At 37.8% G+C, this 21,079-nt stretch overlaps 1 protein-coding gene across 1 annotated transcript in view; it reads right to left on the bottom strand.

The window, feature by feature from the left end:
- The window catches only part of PLPP4 (phospholipid phosphatase 4), a 2,218,356-nt gene that overhangs the window by 1,218,173 nt on the left and 979,104 nt on the right, over positions 1–21,079 (bottom strand). The window contains exon 4 of the mRNA XM_044056071.1: positions 8,437–8,500. Coding sequence (XP_043912006.1) covers positions 8,437–8,500 — 64 coding nt within the window. The remainder of the gene's footprint in view (positions 1–8,436; positions 8,501–21,079) is intronic.

Raw genomic sequence — 21,079 nt, 5'->3', positions numbered from 1 at the left:
AGTTATTCTTTTATGTTTTGCCATACATTTATTCTTGTCTAATTGCAAGAGTTACTTGGTTTTATTAGCCTAAGATATATTTTGGACTTTGTTTTAAAACATATGCTACTATATTTCTGGGATGCAAAGCCTCATGTTCATCTATTTGTTTTATTTTGTTCCTGTTAAGTGTTTTTCGTACTTACCACTAAGTTGACATTTTTGTTTTATTGTTTAATGGTTGTCACAGTTTTGTTCACACATGTACTCCAGTCCTGTTTTTATTTTCATTTCAGAACCATTTGTGTATCAATGGGTTTTGAAAATAATACCCTCCTGTGCACTTCCTAAGGAGAGAGTACCTAATATTACTCGACACATTTTTTTCTTAGAGCGCAAATCTTGAGTACCTAATATTACTGGCCACATTTTTTTCTTAGAGCGCACATCTTGAGTACCTAATATTACTGGCCACATTTTTTTCTTAGAGCGCATATCTTGAGTACCTAATATTACTGGCCACATTTTTTTCTTAGAGCGCACATCTTGTACGTGCTTTACCAGTTATGTAGTTGGTGGTCTGTGGAAGTCTTTAGGCCAATAGGTGCAAACCTAAATGTCACCTGGTAGATAGCCAACTGGTGCACAGACAGGACCCAGGAAGTTAGAATTGGGGAGTCCACCTCTACAAAGAGGCCAGTCACAAGTGGAGTCCCTCAGGGATCAGTCCTTGGATTGCTCCTTTTTGGCATTTACTTCTCAGAAGTCAAGGCCAATGTCAGTGGTCTCTGGCTAACTAAATTTGCAGATGATTGCTAATTAGGAACTGTCATTGAATCTCACACTGACACAAATGTTCTCCAAGAGGGGCTGACACAGACAAACAATTGGGGTCAAAGCCATGGACTAAAACTAAATGCCGAGAAATGCATAATAGTATCCTATGGGAAGTCATCCATCACTGGTAACTATCATATTGACAACACACCCCTAGTAGTCAGGAACCTAGGACACACACAGATAGTAATCTAGCTCTTGACAATCATGTGTCTACAGTAGTGATGAAATCATTCTATGTTGCGCAACTTATAACAAAGGTATGGCATCTAGGTCCAAGGAAGTCACTGTTCCACTGTATTCGGTATTTATCAGACCTATCATTGAGTACAATGCCCCTTTTGTATGTATCTAATCAGGCATATCCAACAATTGGAATGTCCACAAAGATTCCTAACTAAAAGAATACCAGGGTGTAAGTAGACTGTCCGGCACAGACTGCCTCAAGACCCTATCCCTGTATTATGTCTCCTACAGGCTTTTTATGGGAGATCTATGCCTAGAATACAGGGCATTATCAAAACCCACTGTGATGTACTTTCTTCATATCCACAAAACAAACAGCACCAAAATTACCCGTTCTAAAGACTTAAACCTTGCCTGTGATATAAATAGGACCTGCTGGAGAGATAGGTATGTATTCCAGAGACTACTGTGTCTATGGAACATGCTCCCCATCCATGTGAAGCAGAGTTCCTCCCTAACTCAATTCAAGTGCAACTTGGACAATTGGATGGGAAACCAGAAATTCACCCATTGTTTGGCACCTATGTCTCTAATGGTCCTGTAAATGTTTCACCTCCCAAGTCCTTGCTTACACTTATCAAGGATATCAGAACTTGTCAGATATTTGGAATCCATGGCTAGGCTTAAAAAGGCCCTTGTGGTCATTAGCCTAGTAAACACCTATAAACCTATAAAATCTTTGTTCCAAATGTTTAGCAGATCATGTTGACAGCGTCCTTTTTTGGAGGCTACTGATACTTTTACAGCACAGTCAAGTAGGAGAGATCTATTTAGAGTATCACTGATCAACCTGTGGATTTCAAACACAAACATAACATACTAACATTTAGTTGCAGCATGAGCCATATTCTTTGCAGTCCTTTCTTTGTTGTATTCTGTGCTGACTAGTAGTTTGAGTACATGGTCAGTTTGAATTCAAAAATGTATTAAGGATACTTTCCTATACAAAAAGAATCAAACATTATTTTTCCCTTGGAAAATATCCCTCCTAAGTTTATGTCAATTCTGGATTTCCAAAAGCTACAGGTATGCCATTTTGCAGCAGGTCAGCACCTGTTTCCAAGTCTGAGACTTTGCACTACAGGATCTGTGCTGTCTCACCCAGCATTATATTATTTAGCTTCTGCTTCCTTATGCCATTCTCTGTCTTTATCCTTTCTTTCGCTGTCATCCTCACTAGCTTTTCCACTCTTCAATAAACTGCTTTATTCAAATTATACTCCACCCCTGAGGCTCCTACTAACCACTATGGACCTGCCAGTTAACACAGAGGATTAAGGTTATGAGTTGTTAATAAGTTGTTTCTTTTAGTCCGGGGTGAATTCCTTCAGCCTCCATATACCTATTATGTGACCAGAAGCTAATCACATGACCATACAGTGCTCTGGGATAACTGGCAAATCGGAAAAGGCTTTTCAATCATCTCCTGGAAGGCATGCTTAATTACTGTGAACCTATTGCCATTTCCAGCAGCCTTTTTATGTTCTCACATAACTGCACGCTATACTTCATAAATAAGCTAAGCATGCTGTGCTTGCTTCTCTCCCTGCCCCCCCCCCCATCTGGTGTTTTACCTTTGCAGCCAATAGTTCCGTAAACCTGGGGAGAATTGACTATTTTCTTGCTCTTTTTTTGGAGTCTGCCCCTCTTTGACTACTCATCTTAGACTCCCTTGAAATCACCCTTTGTTTTTAACAGTTGCCTTACTTAATGTCATAAATCTTAGTGCTGACTTCTGTTATGGCACTGAATGGTTTACCATCATTTGATTGAACTGTACTTGACTGAAAATCAAATGTTTGAAAGAATTTGACAGAAAACTAATTTACTGAAAACCCATCTAAACTGAAAAGCAATTCACTGAAAACCCATTTCACTGACTCACAAATCATTGAAAATATCCAGCATAAGAAAATACAACATAAATTATTTATTTATTTTTTTATCAAATTTCTTTTTATTAAATATTTGTTCACAAAATATATACACGTGGTACAGTTGATGTTACAGAGTGCATACCATAAGCATGTAATAATAGTTATTGCCCACTTTACTCATTAACATACAAATTAAGTAGAATTACCATTTGTGTTACTACGAAGATATGGTTATATTATAAGTTAGTCCAAACAAAATAAATAAAACATTGCAGACCACCACTGTGTTCCAAAATTTAATTCATACGACAGACATCCATAAAAACACAAAGTCGATGGATAAGATCAATGAATAAAATTCCAAGAAGCTTCAGTAAAAACAATTGTCAAATCCTTAGCACTTTTGTGTACTAACCCTTCTTCAGATAATCCTATACTGCTCAGGGGAAAATATTTAAACTATCTTGTATCCAATCACCTCTAATAATGCACCCACCTATTTTTTAAGGTGAGTCTCATGGGGACTGCCTCATTGAGCCCTGGTGCTCTATGAGCCAACAACTCAATTATCTACTTTGTCTCCTCTAATTCAATCTGTTGTTTCATATCCCCCCCCTCTCAAACTTCTGTACATATTCCTAATGGCCCTAAATTTAAACCAATGCCCCTCATTCTGATCTATGTGCCTGGACAATGCGTTATGTGGATTCTTTGTCCTAATGCAGGATAAATGCTGTAAAATACTAACCTTAAACATACAGTTCATTTTTCCTACATAAAAACTCACACATTGTTGACATTCAGCTAAATAAATCAAATCTGTAGTTCTACAAGTCACCCTGGCCTTAAAATGAAATTCTTTTGCTGCAACAGGATGTATAAAATCCACTGCTTTATTTATAACCTCACAAGCCTTACATGACCCACAAGGGACTGTCCCTTCCTTATTCATAATTGGCCTCCATCTAGGTACATGTTCTGTTGCCAAAATATCCTTAAGGTTTTTATTTCTCCTGAAACCAAACAAGGGAGCTTGCCCCAACAACCCACTCAATTTATCATCGGTACTTAAAATATTCCAATTGTTCCTGACTATTTCACAGACACCATGTATATTGTTGCTATATGTAAACATAATCCTAGTGTCATGTCTATCTTTAACAGTGGCACGAGTAGTATCAGACCTGCCCTTTCCATTATGTGACCTCATCCAAGGACACATCTTACCCCTTTTGAAAATCTCTTTCTGGTCAAGTGTCCCTCTAACCAATTCTTCATTATATCTCCTATCTAAAAAATGTCCTTCCAAACTACGAACCTGTTTTTCAAAATTAAGACCCTCTGTACAAATCCTCAACACTCTACATACCTGTCCTTTCACTACATTACCAAATGTATATCTGGGATGCATACTGTCATAACTCAATAAGCTACTTTTCCAGCAGCTCTTCCTATACAGGTTGGAAGAGAATCCCGTTCTCTCATGTGTCACTCTAACATCCAAGAAATCTGTTTCCTTTCTAGAGTGTGTGACAGCAAAACGAAGAAACGAGGTGGTACTCTCTAAATATGCTATGAACTCATTAAGCTCAGATTCATTACCTTTCCATAAGACAAAAACATCATCTACAAAATGTCTATATAAGCCGATTTTGTCTCTCCAGCCATTCTGTTCCCCTACAACAAACCGTCTCTCCCAATATGACAAGACCAAATTAGCATGTGTATTAGCACAGGGGGTGCCCATGGCTACTCCCTGTGCTTGCCTGTAGGTCTCATTCAAACAAATGAAGATGTTGTGTTCCAGCACAAGGCTGAGCATCTGGGCTTTCAATTTCAACTTAATTTCATCAGCCCCTAATTCCTGCAACGATACACAAATTGCCTTGATACCATACTCATTACTGATAACAGTGAACAAATTGTTAACATCCAATGCTACCAATACATACTCACATTCCAACCCTCCATCTACCAAATCCCCCAGGGATGACAGAAAATGACCTGTATCTTTCAGTACCTCATCTATTCTGTGTACATAGGGTCTCATTACTGTCTCTAGCCAAATCGAAATATTCTCTGTGACCCAGTTCCTGCCCGAAACTATGAGTCTAAGGGAGGAATTTTTCAGATCCTTATGTATTTTCAGAAGGGCCTTAAATATTGGAACCACTGGTTTATATATCCATAAAAACTGAAATAAATCTTCATCCATCAAGCCCTGTTTTAAACAAACAATTAGTTTATCATGAACTTTCTGAACAATATGGCCTACCATTAAGGGTGAAATAGAAACATATGTATTAACATCAGAAAGCAACCACTTTAACTTTTCATAATACATATCCTTATCTAGGACAACCATGGCCCCACAGTGTAGGATTATCTGAAGAAGGGTTAGTACCCGAAAGCGCTAAGGATTTGACAGTTGTTTTTACTGAAGCTTCTTGGAATTTTATTCATTGATCTTATCCATCGACTTTGTGTTTTTATGGATGTCTGTCGTGTGAATTAAATTTTGGAACACAGTGGTAGTCTGCAATGTTTTATTTATTTTATTTGGACTGTGAGGTGCGTATAGCAGTCCTTTAGTGAGGTCCCTACATTTTGTTCTTTCATAAGTTAGTCCGAGCTTTTATCATATAGCATTTCTATTGCACATTATTTTATAGCTGCAAGTAATATTGGAGGTAAAACATCAACCTATATAATGATAACAATCTACTCTACTAAACCTTATATACATATATACAAATATGTCACCTTAATTATTGTGGTTATTAATCTCAACAAAGTGATATGCTTACTACCCTTATATAATTAGTATTTAACATACTGTTTATGACAGAATATCAATTAATGCTTTGCTGTACCTTTGATAGTAGGCTTGGTTCTTCTGACATTTTGTATAGAGCTTCTTGGCTAATATGTGTTTTTTCGCCATGCTTTTGTATTCTGACCAGGTTAGTCTTGATCTGTCTATCCAGTTTTTTTGCTATGTTTAATAGGGTGCATAGTGTTATTATAATGTGTTTAGAGAAATTATTATTATTGCATTTGAATATATGCAGTATAGTTGTTTCCCATGACAACGTGAATTTTGAATACCCTGATTTCTCTAAAATGAATCTAAGTGCGCACCATAGTTTACAGACTGTTTTGCAGCTCCAAAAGATGTAGAGGATCTCTGCCTCTGTTAGGACAGAAGGAGCAATAGGGTGACTTGGATGGGTTGAATTTGTTAAGGTGGACAGGTGTACGGTAGGCATTGTTGAAGATCATGATCTGTGTGTATATTAACTTTTTGTATGGCGTCAGTTTCATAGTATTTCTAATAGCTAATTCCGTTTGCTTGTCTGTTATGGTGTTATCTTTTCTTTCCCAAAACTTTGAAAAGAGAATAGTTCTTTGATATTTAATATTTGCTATTAATTTATATGTATTTGATATCATTTTATTTTTACATAAAAGCAATTTTAGAACTTGTGCTAACTTGACATCTTTCTCAACTATATTGATATCTTTGGTTATAGTACTTACAAGGTATAAGATTTGTTTAATTGTCAGGTTATATTTATTGCTAACTTTAAGTAGTTTCATGATATTTTCCATTGGAAGGTTTTTTAATTAGTAAAAATCCCATACTGTATCATTTTTTTATTACAGGGTTTTTATCAAGATGTGTGTGTCTGTGTTTAAGGGACTGCTGAATGTCTGGGTGTGAGTTTGCTATCTTTTCCTGTTTTTGCGATCTCTGAGTTAGTATATATAATTATTGGAGGTCCGGTCTGGCAAAGTGAAACACATTTTTGCAGGTGGGCAAGTTCCCCTGTGCCCCTAGACTAAAGTGGGTTTCGGGTTTCTCAGTGTGTTTTCAGAGAAGAGAAGTAGACTCATATATTCCATTTTCCTAGGATGCACGCACTTCTATACTCCTTTTGCATGTATTGCTGTAATTATATGCATGCAATTCTTTATAAATGCGAAAGGCATCTCAGACAAACCAAGACTTAATACAGTTTGGATAAGTCAGGAAATTAAAAGGAATCCATAGCACTTTTAAAAAGTAACAGTAAAAGATAATTCCTCTATCTTCGGGGGACAGCAGCCAAGCTACTACAGCCAAAAATTTAAAGTTAACATTGCCAAATACAATTTTATACCACGGACTCTGTTTTAATGTGCCTAGTCTATAGTTTTGTTTGTATTTTAATAGTAGCTTTTTTCTCTTTCACTCTCATTGGCCTAGTATGTTTGTGCAAGTTCCGCCAGGAATAGACATGAGAAAAATTTCATTCTGTCCAGTCTTTGCTAACACAAACCATAGTCTTATTTGGCAGTCAGACTGCTGTAGTTGTTATTTTTGTTTACTGCTTTCCTGCAAAATTGAATTTTTACCAGCAATCATTAAGAAATTTATTTCCAGTATGTAGAATGTTTCAGTTTGTCAAGACATCTTTATGTTTTAAAAGCATGGACTAGTAGAATTTTAAAGTAAGGCATGGATATGGGTCCTTATGAATGACTAATTCTGTACTACTGTATTTGAAGATTTGTAAATGAACAGGTTTATATCACACATAAAATGTACTCTTGAAGTCCTACAGGTATAACCATAAATTAAAAAAAAAAATACTTCCTGTTATAAACTATCTATAATGCATAGGAAAAACTGACAAAACAAAGCAGTAGTTATGAATATATACTTTAAAATCTATTTTCATTCTTATCAGACTGTAGGAGTGTTAATTTACTTCACAACTGGGATGTAAACAGAAACTTTGTGGAGAGTTCCGGCTGCAACACAGTGATTTTACTATTTTATTTTCATTTTGGTTGTCACTGGGATCATTGTTTAAACAGTTTTTGTGAACAGAAACATAATATAAGTACTACCCTCACTCTCACTGCCAATGGCATGTGAAATCTACAATGGTTTTTAGACTTCAATAACTGTATTTTGGAGAAAATAATAGAGTAACAGAAGTCAAACACAGAGAAAGCATGCTGTTATGCTTTACTGTTTAAATATACCAAGTTCAGTCATATGCATGCGTGTGTGTGTGTGTGTGTGTGTGTGTGTGTATGTGTGTCATCTGCCTGTCTGTTGCAGTAAGTTTCGAATTCCAGCCTCATAAAATATTTTTGCCATGAGACATGTTCAGTAAATGAGAAATGCCCCCATATTTTAGAATGTTTTCATTTAACAAATAATCTGCACAGCCTATAGTATATATTATGACCTCTATTTAAGGCTCTTCCATATCTCTCTCTCCATAAATGTCATCATTAAAATACCAATGTAATTCCATCAGCTAAACAAATGCAATGCCAGTTCTTACACATAATGCATACCTAATAATATAATACTTTTATGCTGGAAGAAAAAAAATTGCAAACGTACATTTCCTGGCAGATATCTAGAATATATTATGTGCAATGTCTGTAGCAAGCTTTGTTGAAATAAAACATTGTATAATAAACAATAGCTTCTTACCTTCCAACTATTAATTTGATTGTATTTGTGAATACTCCATTTAGTGCAAGAGCTAGTGAAACAGCTAAGGAAAGGAGAAGATTTGATGAGTATCTGCATAACACTAGAGGCATTTTGTAAAGAAATACATTATATTTATAAAATGTTATATTTTGCATTCAACTACTCATTTAATAAAATTTAAAAGTGGAAACAATACAAAGTGAAAAGTTACTCTATTGACCAAAAAATAAAACTTCACTAGAAAAATCATTCCCTTTGCTTATAAATTATATCTAACTTAACTAAATAGATATGCTCAGTGCAACAAAACAGATGTGTCTTTATAACTTACATTTTGTAGTGCTTTACATTACAATCACTTACACAATCAGGTGATTTTTTTTATAGTCTCCCAGCTATTTCTTTTCACATCTAACTATATGAGAAATATTAATGTTTTACTTAGCTATTTATATCATCTGCCATTTTACTGTCTTCACTAGTGTGACATATGGTGGTAGGATACACCCTTGCATTATATGTTTTTGCTTCTTCAACTAATTCCTTCATTCTTTGCTACCTGTTCCACTTTCACACTAGCATCTTTATCTTACAGCAACAATACTTGTATTATAGTTAAGTATCCTGCTTAAGGTGGCACCTTAAGCAGGGACATTATAGAACCTTTACAATTTCAACTCATTTTTCTCATCTACTTACAGGGGCAGCTCTAGCAGCTAATATGTCTTTCTACAGTGATTTATATATAGTCTTTTTCCAATCTTTTACTTCTTATTATAGAAAACAAACATTACTTGATATGCCTGCACCTACATTTAAATTAACAAGTCATCAGGTCTATTTTTCCACCTCCTGTATTCCCATCCTTATGAATACACTATCACAATGACCAGCCTCTTACTAATAGCAGAGATCTGCTTAACCTAACAACCATCCTTAGCTGTACACTCCTAGCAGATACATAGATACATAAACCCTCTCCCTATCAATTGCTGAGCAGCTAGTAGCGTTTAAAAATAAGCAAAGATTTACAAATACAGTACAACCAGTAAATGTAATAGAAATGCTATCAAATAAAGTCATACAAATAACAAAGAAAGGTTTATATCTACATTTCCTTAATCAAGTGTCATTTACTCCACACACACTGTCAAAAAAGACTCATAAAAGCATCCTATACAGTTAGTAAAATAATCCTATAAGCTGATGTACACTTTAATCCAGGACCTCACTGCATTTATAACTTATTGCTGCATTCCATAAGCAAAAGCACCATAAAAAGTAACGACTAGGATTTGACAAGATTAATAGCATTAACAACAAATGGAGTCTCATGGAAATGTTGCTCATGACAAAATAAACCCATATGCTAGACATAACAGAAACCGGACTACAAAGGAAGACTTCTGCTGTTCTGACTACTTACAACAAATTAGTTGTTATAAACTAAGAATAAGAATAGGTGAGGGCATTATACTCCTTATAAAACTTCTCTGTTGAAACACTTGTAATACAGCAAGCAGATGTTTAAAATGATACCAGTGTTGGCAATAAGCATTACTACACTAGATAAACATTCCCCTCTCCATATAAAAGCTGTATACCTCCTTCTTATACTGTTCTGCCTCACCAAGTGCCTGAAGTAATGCATTCCAAACCCAGACCAAAACACAGCATTCTGATGGGCAATTTTATCCCAAACTCACTAGGGCCAGCAGCCACACAAATTCAAAAATTACTAACAGACAAATTAGTAAAGCACTTCATAGGAAATCAGAACTCTAGAAAACTGTATTCTTTTAGATATGTTACTAACAAGCCCATTGATGTCTCACTGTCTCAATTTTACCAGATTCTCTTAGTGACCATCCCCCTGGTCTAGATGAATGGTCCTTCAAAACTACCAAGCCATTCCTGCAGACAGCCATAAGTAGACCACTTCTAGAACCAAAGGAAGCTGATTTACACATCATGCTTTAGTCAAAAAACTGGTCACCCATACCCCTTAGAAATAATCTAAACAGTGCTCCCAATTATTTCCTTGACCATTTAATACTTGCACAAGGTATCTTACTTCCACAAACTATAAGATAGCATTGAGAGAAAAAAAATGCCCGTGGATTAAATCCTTTAAATAACAACAATAATAGCAATAATAATAATAATAATAGTAATAAGTCAAAAAGGCCACATGCTGGAGAAAAGGAAAAGGCAGTGTTATGGCCCCCTACATAATGTATACCCAAGCATGCAGACAGCATGTCAAATAGCAACTAACAATGGCAAACTAAGCATCATATATAGGAAATAGACAAACAGCACTTCTGACACCATCTAACAATTCTGGCTCACCTTTAAACAGTAATAAGGCCACATTGTAGACCAGCCTTTCTCTAATAATCCCTCACAGTTACCATTCTCAGTGAATGACATTAAACAGTACCTACCTGCATTAATGTCACATATCTAAAGTAAACTGACTACTATGGCCACAATTCCATCTCAAGAGACTAACTCAGTGCACAATTCCCAATAGCAGATCATTTTTTTTCACTCTGCTGTACTGCAGCCACCAAACAGCTGCCACCAGCTCCTCTCCTCGTTCAGTGGCTATACCAAACCTGGCTTTGCCTTCCCAGGGCACAAACCCAAACCCTGTCTACTGAAGGAAATTTATGACAATGGTACAGGGCTATATCATTGCTGGGGAGTGTATGCTAACTTCTACCACCTCTCCGCAGCAACCTTTCAAACTCAGTAAACTGTTGTATAAGTAGATGTCTACACTTTTTTGTGTATGTGCAACCTCCAGCTAAGTCCTATCCCAAGGCTATTTAATGCAGCTACATTGCAGTGAGCTTTACCCCACAACAGGTAAACCAATGTTGTCCATTCACTCCTACATACAACCCTCTCCAGCAACCATGCTGTTAGTCGAACATGGGTCACCTGGTTTGCAGTAAGGACTCTATCACTGGGCACCATGGGTCCACCAGTCACCAGCAGATGTTAATCCAACATTCTTCAAAGAAATTACATCTAAATAGGTGCAAAATATGTTGAAAAAAATTCACTGCAAGGCAAAATGAAGCATCCAGCTTTCTTAGAATTGGAACAAAATTTTCTGGCAGACCTTCGCCCTATATAAACAAACAACAACAAAGACCAGTGTACCACTTTATTCTCGTGGTGCCTCAGCTTTTTGCCTTCAAGGGATAAATCACATAAGAAACCAGTAGTCTTAAATACACATGTTAACTAATTAATTAATTAATTACTCACTTAATCAATTAGATATCATAATAAATTCAAATTACACTCCAGTGAAATAACAATGCACCTTCCAGAAATTCCAAATCATTCCAAACCCCACTGAACACTATTACAATATAAATAACATACAAAAATGTATATTTTTTTATATATATCTAATGCATAAAAAAACACATACAAAATATAAATAAACCTCTTCAAAAATTCAAAGAAAATTCAAAATTTAGCCCATCAGGGTAAAGGATTCCATAATTCATAATATAAGTAGTTTCCAAATGATTTAATATAGAATGAAAATCCCCCTTCACATTCAAACTTACTGGTCAAGCCAAAATACTAAAAAACAGAGATGCCCCATTACCACCAGGTTTCTTAGAAAAATGTTCCACAACAGGGCTTTTCCTTTTCTGGTTACTAATATCAGCCAAGTGTTCAAACACCCTAATTCTTGGCATTCTTTTTGTTTGCCCTACATACCAACAGGTGTTTTCATCTGAACACCCCAAAATATAGATCACCCCACAAGACTTACAATTAAATCTTTCATTCACCACATATCTATGGCCATTAATAGTAGAACCTGAAAGATTACATATTCTTTTGCAAACACTACAATTACCACACATAAATAAACCCACTTGGAACCCACCAGGCTGCATAATTTTAACAGATCTATTCAAAACCTCCTTCAAGTTACAATAGCGACTAAAAGAAAAAAGTCAGCTTCTTAGGGAATATTGTACTTAAAAAAACATCTGAAATAACCATAGGCCATAGCTCCATGACTATTTTCATTAAACAATCTAAAAAAGAGCTATACCTAGTAACATAAAACAACCTATCAACTTTCCTTGTACCACTCCAAGTGTCCCTACCAAAAAAGCTTTGAAAAGACCTCCCAGCTTCAGCCACATTTTCTTTTTTTCTAGCTTTATTCAGAATCTCTCTAGAAGAACCTCTGTTCATGAGTCTAAATTCTACCTCCAACAAAAACTGACCATGAAGATTAATATCAGAGGTATTCATAACTACACGTTTAAATACTCAAAAGGTAGAGATTCAATGAGATGGGAAGGATGCATTCTTGAAGCATACAAAAAAAATTAACAGCTGTGGGCTTCCAATGGGGTTTAAATTGTACCCTTTCATCATCATCCACAAAAAAAAAAACAAAGATCCAAAACATTAATGGCCCTGGGCTCAATCTGATAACTATAACTCAAACCATGGGTATTCTTGTTCAGGCAATCAAAAAATTCCACAAACTCACCAATAGTGCCCTTGCAGATAAAAAACAGGTAATCAATTAACCGCTTGAAAATAACCACCCAGTTCCTAACATATTCAGTCACATAAATAAACTCTCTCTCAAATTCACTCATATATAATTTGGCATATGAGGGAGCATATGCAGCACCAATTGCTGTACCCCACTTCTGCAAATAAATTTTACCATCAAAAGTAAAATAATTATGGCAGAGACAAAATTCCAACAATTCCAAAATATAAGAGGTCCATGGACCTTCCCCTAAAGTTTTCACTACAGCTTCCAGACCCCATCGCAAACCAATATTAGTATAAAGTGACCACACATCCATAGTTACCCAAAAGTAATCACTTTGCCACCATTTCAACCTTTAATATATTCACAAAGTTCCTGACCATTCCTTATATGTGCTGGAACGCTTACAAAAAATTTTTTAACACAGAATCCAAAAAAAAAAAAAAACATTTTGCATATAAGATCTAACACAAGAAACAATAGGTCTTACCAGTGGATTCCACTTATCTTTGTGAATCTTTGGAAGGGCAAAAAATAATGGCATACTGGGTCTTATAAGTTCATAGGTAGGTACTAGGCTATTGGCCCTAGGGCCTATATAAGCCTAGCCAAAAAGGTACCCTGGCTTTCGCCACCCAAGAAAATTATTTTCCTGTGCCCCTGTCAAGCAGAGCCACAGAGGTGATCCTCGGGGTGAATTTCCTATTTCTCATCCAATCATCAAGATTTTTCTTGAAGAGTGCTAATGAGGAGCTTTATTTGATATAGATAGGTAGTTTGTTCCTGAGTGTGGGAAGTCTCTGGGAGAGGAATCTATCCCTCCAGTATGTTCTGTTTATTGTGGAGACAAGGTTTAGGTCCATAGATCATGTAGCTTGGAGTGATTGAGACTTCTTTAAGTGGAGCATGTCCAACAGCTCTGGGTTTGACATATCTTTGTATGTTAGGCAGAGATCGCCTTTGAGTAGGCAAGATGTGACAGAGTAAAGCTGGAGTTTTTTGAAACGGTCTGCATAGGGCATCTGTTTGAGGCCAGTAATCCTCTTTGTGAGGTATTTCTGCAGCCTTTCCAATAGTTGTAGGTGTCTTGTGAGGTACATACCAAAAGGGTCATTGTACTCTATAATGGGTCTAATGAGTGACGAGTAGAGGGGAACAATGACATCTTTTTTCCTGGATGAGAAAACTTTTGTGATGAGGTGTGCCATGTAGAAGGATTCTCTGACTACTGTGGTGATGGGATTATCAAAGGAGAGACTACTTTCCACCTGTGTTCCAAGATCTCTTATCACACTTTTGGTGTTAAGTAGACTACCAACTATGTGGTAGCTCATGGGTACAGAGGTTTTACTAAAGGGGATGACAATGCACTTTTTGGCATTGAGCTCGAGGCCATGGCTTTGACACCAGGCATCTGTCTCAGTGAGGCCCTTTTGTAGGATGTCCACATCGTTAGGAGTTTTGATTATGGCTCCTAGTTTGCAGTCATATACGAACATCTTTAGCCAAAGACCTTCTGTGTTAGCCTGTACTTCAGAAAAGTAGATACCAAACAGGAGAGGACCCAGGACTGAACCCTGTGGTACTCCACTTGTTACTGGCTTGAAGTCGGATTTGGAGTCTGCTACTTTCACAGTGTGGGTTCTGTCAGTGAGCCAGTTGGCAACCCATCTTGTGACATAGGGATTTATACCTAGTTTAGTGAGTTTATCTATAATTCCAGAGTGGGAGATGGTGTCAAAAGCCTTGGCGAGATCTAGATAGGCTGTGTGAACCACCTTACCCTTGTCTATGGCTTTGGTGACTGCTTCAAAGAGGTCTATCAGGTTTAGGAGACATGATCTGCCTTTTACAAACCCGAACTGGGTGGAGTCCAGAGTTTGGAGATTACCAATGTCTTTGTTTATAAGTTCCATGATTATACATTCCATGGCCTTGCAGACCAGGCTCGTTAGGCTAATGGGGCAGTAGTTCCCATGGACCGTGGTAGCTCCCCCTTTGTGGAGTGGAATAACCATCGCTGTGCGCCATTCAGTGGGCACAAAGCTTGATGTGAGGCTATGACTGCACATTGTGCTTAGGTGGGGTGCCAGTCCATTTGTTAGTTTGAGTAGAACACAGCCTGGGATGTTGTCAGGCCCATGGATGCTGTGTTCTTGGCTTTGGAGAGTGTGGTTTTTACCTGTGCAGCTGTAATTACAGGAACTTTGCATTCTTCCAGTAAAGAGGTGGGCCCTTTAGGGGTGAGAGGGGGGGGGTAAAGTTAGCACTGAACCTATCTGCCAGGATGTTGGCAATATCAGTTGGTTCTCTATATTTAGTGGCATTGTGCTGTAACTCAGAGTAGAACTGAGTGTTGCCATTGAGATTCTTGACATAGCTATAGCATGCTTTGTGGTTGCCTTTAGAATCAGTGGTGATTTTGTTTTCGTAACTAGCTTTGAAGGATTTTATGAGAGATCTCATCTTCTTACTGAGGCTGACCAGGGAGTTCCTCCAATCGTGGGATTTTACTCTTTTTTTGCAATAGTTTCTTTCTTCTGTTGTAGAGTTTGTTTATGGCAGGGGACCACCAGATTGGCTTCCTTTTTTTGGAGGATAGCATCTTGGTTCTGTTAGGGATAGCACAATCCATGCACTCGTGTAAGTGCTTATAAAGTGTATTTGTGTGGGATTCAGCAGTCGTACCTTTCTTGTCCGTCTGCATAGGTGTCATAAAGATTGCCACTTCAGTCTTAAGAAGTGTTTAGTTGGTTTTGGAGAATTTTTTACGGTGGTTTCCCTAATGCAGGGGTGGGGGCAGGATGTAGATGTCTAGGATGATTAGCTTGTGGTCAGATCTGACCAACGAGGAATTGACATTTGGTATGGAACAATGTTAGCCCATGTTGGTAATGACCAGGTCTAGGATACTGCTGCCCCTGGTGGGAGTGTGAATAATTTGATCCAAGGTGTTGGAATTTATGAAGTCCAGAAAACATTGAGCAAAATAGTTGGTACATGAGTAGTTTTCCCAGTTAATGGTGGGGTAGTTGAAATTGCCCATTATTAGGGTGTTAGGTTGTACCCTAATATTTTCCAGTGTATCAAGAAATGAGGAGTGGGAATCCTGGGGCATGGTGGGGGATCTGTAGCAAGTTACAATTTGGATTGCAGTCTTGCCCAAATTTAGTTGCACTTGGATAATCTTGGATGCATTATGCTGAGTAACTAGCCTGGAGGTGTGGATATCCTTAATGAATATGGACACGCATCTGTCTTTAGTGTTTCAGTCCAGGTTAGGTAGCCAAAAGGTGTGGTATGAATTATAGCCTGGTAAAGCAGGGGTGCTCTCTGCAGCCTTGAACCAGGTCTCTGTCACTGCAAAGATGTCGATGTTCTCCATTTTAAGGAATGCCTCGAGTGAATGCATTTTGAGGTTTAGACTTCTAGCATTAAGTAGCATTACCCTCAGGTTTTGCTTACTTGTACCTGTTATGGTGGTGAATTTGTCATTTGAACCTTGCCTAAAAAAGGCACTATAGGGGTGGCAAGAACCGTAGCCAATATCTGGAATCCCAAGGGCGACAGGTGCAGTCCATCTCTGGCAAATCATCATGGTCCGTCGATCATGTCATCTCAGGCAGACAGATACTGGATCCCCTTAGAATGACACCAGAAGCTTAGCCAATTGTTGAAGTCAATCATTTTGTCCTTGTACTGAGGTATCATTCTGGGTGATGGCAGGATGTTACTCAGGGCTAGGGTCATACTTGCCTGGGCTACAAGATCGGAGAGCTACTCCATGTCTCTTTTCATGTAGTCCAGGGAGGTACATCTCAGGTCATTTACACCAACATGGACAATGACAGAGTCATATTTGTACTTGTTGTGGAGTGACCTGAGTGCATGCATTATGTGGTGGATCCTAGCACCTGACAGGCAGCTGACAGTAACTTTCTCCTTGTTTAGCCTGGTGAGTGGAACATCAGTGTGCCTGGCTATAGAGTCAGCTATGACTAGAGTGTTGGGTACATTGTTATGCCTTATGGGCTGTGGTTGAGTGGCACACTGAGTTTGTGGGCTATGTGTCATTTGGGTTGTGTTGAGGGTGGAGGTTGCTTGCATTTCTGCTTTGGAGGTCTCTGTTGCTTGAGCAGATTTTTATTGAGAGCTTCCATGAATGTAGGTGTGTGTTTTGTGTTGCTATTGTGCGTTTTGGTGGTGTAAGTTTTGAGGAACTATGTGATGAGTGTAGTGTGGTGCAAGTGTTTACCTTCTCCTCTTGACTGTCTAGTCCAGTCTTGGGTGAAAAGAGCTTTGCTTCCAGTTTGGCTATATAAGTGCATCTCTCACAGGTTGTAGTGTTGGGTGGTAGGAGGAGAGGGTTGTCTGTGTACATGAGGCAATTGCTGCATTGCCCTAAGATGCCCAGATTCATCAGGTAAACAGGAGAAAACACTGGGAGCTGACCCTTAGACATACCTGGATAGGTGCTTATTTATTAAGTGCTAAAAACTGTTTTCCTCTAGACAAGCAAGGAAAGTTGAGTGCTGTAGTAATTTGCAGTTTATTTAGTGCTTACTACGAGTTCTGAACAAGTGCTGAGCTCAAAGAAACTGGCTAGTTCTAAGGGAAAATTTGAAGAGCAGACTTTATGGCACCAGGAATAGTTTAACCCTAGCTAAGCGGCGATACATAAAGTGTATTTTTTTAATATAACAGTAGCAAATAAGCAAAGTGATTTAAACAAATTAACCAGTTAACCAATAAAAAGCTAAAAACTGAGACCCGTTCCAGCAGTCTTCGATCAGACAAGTTCTAACTGCACACTCCTGCCACTAGGATGCAGGGAAACCTTCTCCAAGAAAGATGGTCTAGATTAGTGCTCAAGTTATACAAACAAAGCTAGATTCAGCAGGTCTGAATTTAGTCTATGCTACAGCAAACAAGGCGTACCAATTTCAGAAAGAAACAGTTCAAATAAGCAGGCACAATAAGCCTTTAACCGGAAACTCCCAACTCAGAAGGGCAGAATCTACCCTCTCCTTCCACAAGAGTGCAGACCACACCTTCTTAATGTAAAATAACTGGCCCTAAGACCCGATGGTCTCTCAATATACAATTTTTTTAATGTCTGAAGCTGAAAGAAAGCTCAATCTGCTCCCTTTCTCCAATAATTCTAAAAGTTCCATATTAACCTGAGTCATTGGATTGAAAGACAAGCATTCATAATCTTCCTGTTGGCGCAACAAATTAAAAATAATTTTTCTTTATTGCGTGTTATGCATTATGACCCAATTACCTCTTTTATTGGCTTCCTTAAATGCATACGAGTTAGCCTGCCCCCATCAAGATTTCAGAGCAAGGCATTCATCCTTACGCAAACTAAATGACCTGCACTTGGAATTTGTTATACTCTTTCTCAATATTGTAACATATTTTCAAACAGGCAGATAATTTGGCATGTTTTAGGAGGAAAAAATACACTTGAGGAACGGAAGTACAGTAAGAACAAAACAGCCATAACCTGAATTAAATCTAACCACATCAGATTCATCACTACAACAAACTTTTTCATCACAAAAAAAATGTCATGTTGAATTTATCATCATATTCATAAATAGCCACATTCAATAATGAATTCTCTGGTTCCAAGTTGGAACCACAAGGCTGATTAACAGCTTTTTTGAAAAGTAATGCTTCAAATGCAATTAACGACAAAACTTACATGCCTCAATTAAGAGGCTTGCTAATGTGGGAGTTTTAGTAGGTACAAACTTAGCTCCCTTCAAAAGGATACTTTTTTCCACTGCAGACAAATTTAATCCAGTCAAATTAATAATATTCAAAGTTTTATGCTCACAAAACGTCACAGCTCCTTCAACCAAGTCCCTAGTATTAGAAATATCTCTCCTTATGCCTTCTTCTACTTCCCTGATTTCCTTGCTGAGATCACTGTTACCTTGCCCATTGTTTGTTACCATCAGGTGGTTCAGGCTCAGGGATGCTCTCAAAAGAGACACTTTTTTTTCGAAGCTAGGTCACCAGAGGAAAGTGAGGAGTCTCGGCCACTTTCCTCAACCATTTACTGGTCTATTTTTAGACTTTCCCATGTGAGACTTATGTTGCCATTGATAGATAAGCCCCATTACGAAATCATTCATGTCTCGAGAAAGTTTTCTCTTCTTCCTGGTAATAACCTCACCTTCCTTGTTAGCAACTAACAATGGCAAACTAAGCATCATATGTAAGAAAAAGACAAACACCACTTCTGGCACCAGCTAACAATTCTGGCTCACCTTTAAACAGTAATAAGGCCACATTGTAGACCAGCCTTTCTCTAATAATCCCTCTCAGTTACCATTCTCAGTGAATGATTTTAAACAGTACCTACTTGCATCAATACCACATATCTAAAGTAAACTGACTACTATGGCCACAGTTCCATCTCAAGAGGCTAACTCGCACACAATTCCCACTAGCAGACCAATTTTTTCACTCTGCTGTACTAGTCACTAGCAGATGTTAATCCAACATTCTTCATCAAAGAAATTACATCTAAATAGGTGCAAAATATGCTGAAAAAAAATCACTGCAAGGCAAAATGAAGCATCCAGCTTTCGTAGAATTGGAACAAAATTTTCTGGCAGACCCTCACCCTATGTAGTTAATATTTCTGTATCTACAGATTTCATTCCCAGTTATTTCAAATAACCTTTAATTGTTCCATTATCTAAAGTGTCATCCTTATCCACCTCATACTGCAATTGCTATAAACGCAAACCAAATCTCTGCAAAACAAACAGAATTTTTAACCAATCATCTGAATTTATTACAATTATGGCCTTCTCTCTGACGAAAAACATGATTTTAGAAAGGGATTCGACACCATTACAGCACTTTGCCTGGCTACTGATGAAATCTGTAATAACGTTGGCAACAGTAGTGTTATGGTAGCCATCTGTCTAGACATGACCAGAGAATGTACATTCCAAATTTCTGTAAACTCAGATCTGTCAGCTCTGGAACCCTAAACTGTGGTACATCATACTGGAGCTGACCCCCCTCCCCCCCAGGCTTAGACTTTATATTGTACTATACTACTAAATGAAGGCCAATAAATACCCTTGACTACAAAGTACATTACAGGGGTGAATTCAACCCAGCTATGCGTATTGACTAGAATAATAAAATATGTTAGTTAACTCCAACAAATATGCTGTTATGCTCTTTACCATCCACATAAACATTCTTTCTAAAAACTACTTGATCACATAACTCCTTCTGTACATCAGCTAAAATACACTGTCCTGCTTTTAGACCACTCACTATCATTTCAGGTATGTACAGAACATGTCGTATATAAAACTCTAATACTGACCTGGTGTTTACCAATTTCAATATTCGTAGTATCATAAGAAAAGCTAGCGAATTCCATGCTGCCCTAGAAACCTACTCACCAGATACAGCTGTGATAACAAAAAGCTGGTTAAAGCCCCATATTAAAGACAGAAGTTATCACAATTGGCTATAATATCATTAGACTAGACAGATTACACAAAAGAGGTGTTGGAGTCACCGTTATGGCTAAAGACACCCTCAAAGCTGAACTATTAAACTCTGCTTCTCCTGACCTACCTAACTCCGAAATCCTAACTACTCACCTTGAAATCAACCTAAACAAATCAATAATTATCATAGATACATATCTCCCTCCAGGCAATAACCTTTCCACCATTGAAAGTCTACTTTCTTGGACATCTACCAGTTTCAACCAAGAAAATATACTTCTTGGTGATTTCAGCCTTGATTGGCGCTCCTGCTCATCCAGCTTCATAGCCTCTTCAGCTTTACCCAAACCATAAGCTGCCCAACTCACACAAACATTCCAAAAAGCAGTCAACATTAGATTGGATATTGACTAACAAACCCATCCTAAGTTACCTAGCCACTTGCCTTCCTGACTCCCTCAGTGACCATTCTCCAACGTTTCTATACAGAAAACGTGTGCCTACTCAAAGCAACATCACTTACAAATAATACAGACTCTACCTAAACCTACAAAAAAGACTCTCATGCTGTGGTGACATACACTTCAATCCA

This window comes from Protopterus annectens, chromosome 14.part0, assembly GCF_019279795.1.
Source record: "Protopterus annectens isolate FY-2018-M chromosome 14.part0, PAN1.0, whole genome shotgun sequence".
Taxonomy (NCBI): Eukaryota; Metazoa; Chordata; order Ceratodontiformes; family Protopteridae; genus Protopterus; species Protopterus annectens.
The sequence above is the reverse complement of the archived record's forward strand: the minus strand, read 5'-3'. Positions and strand labels throughout refer to the sequence as shown.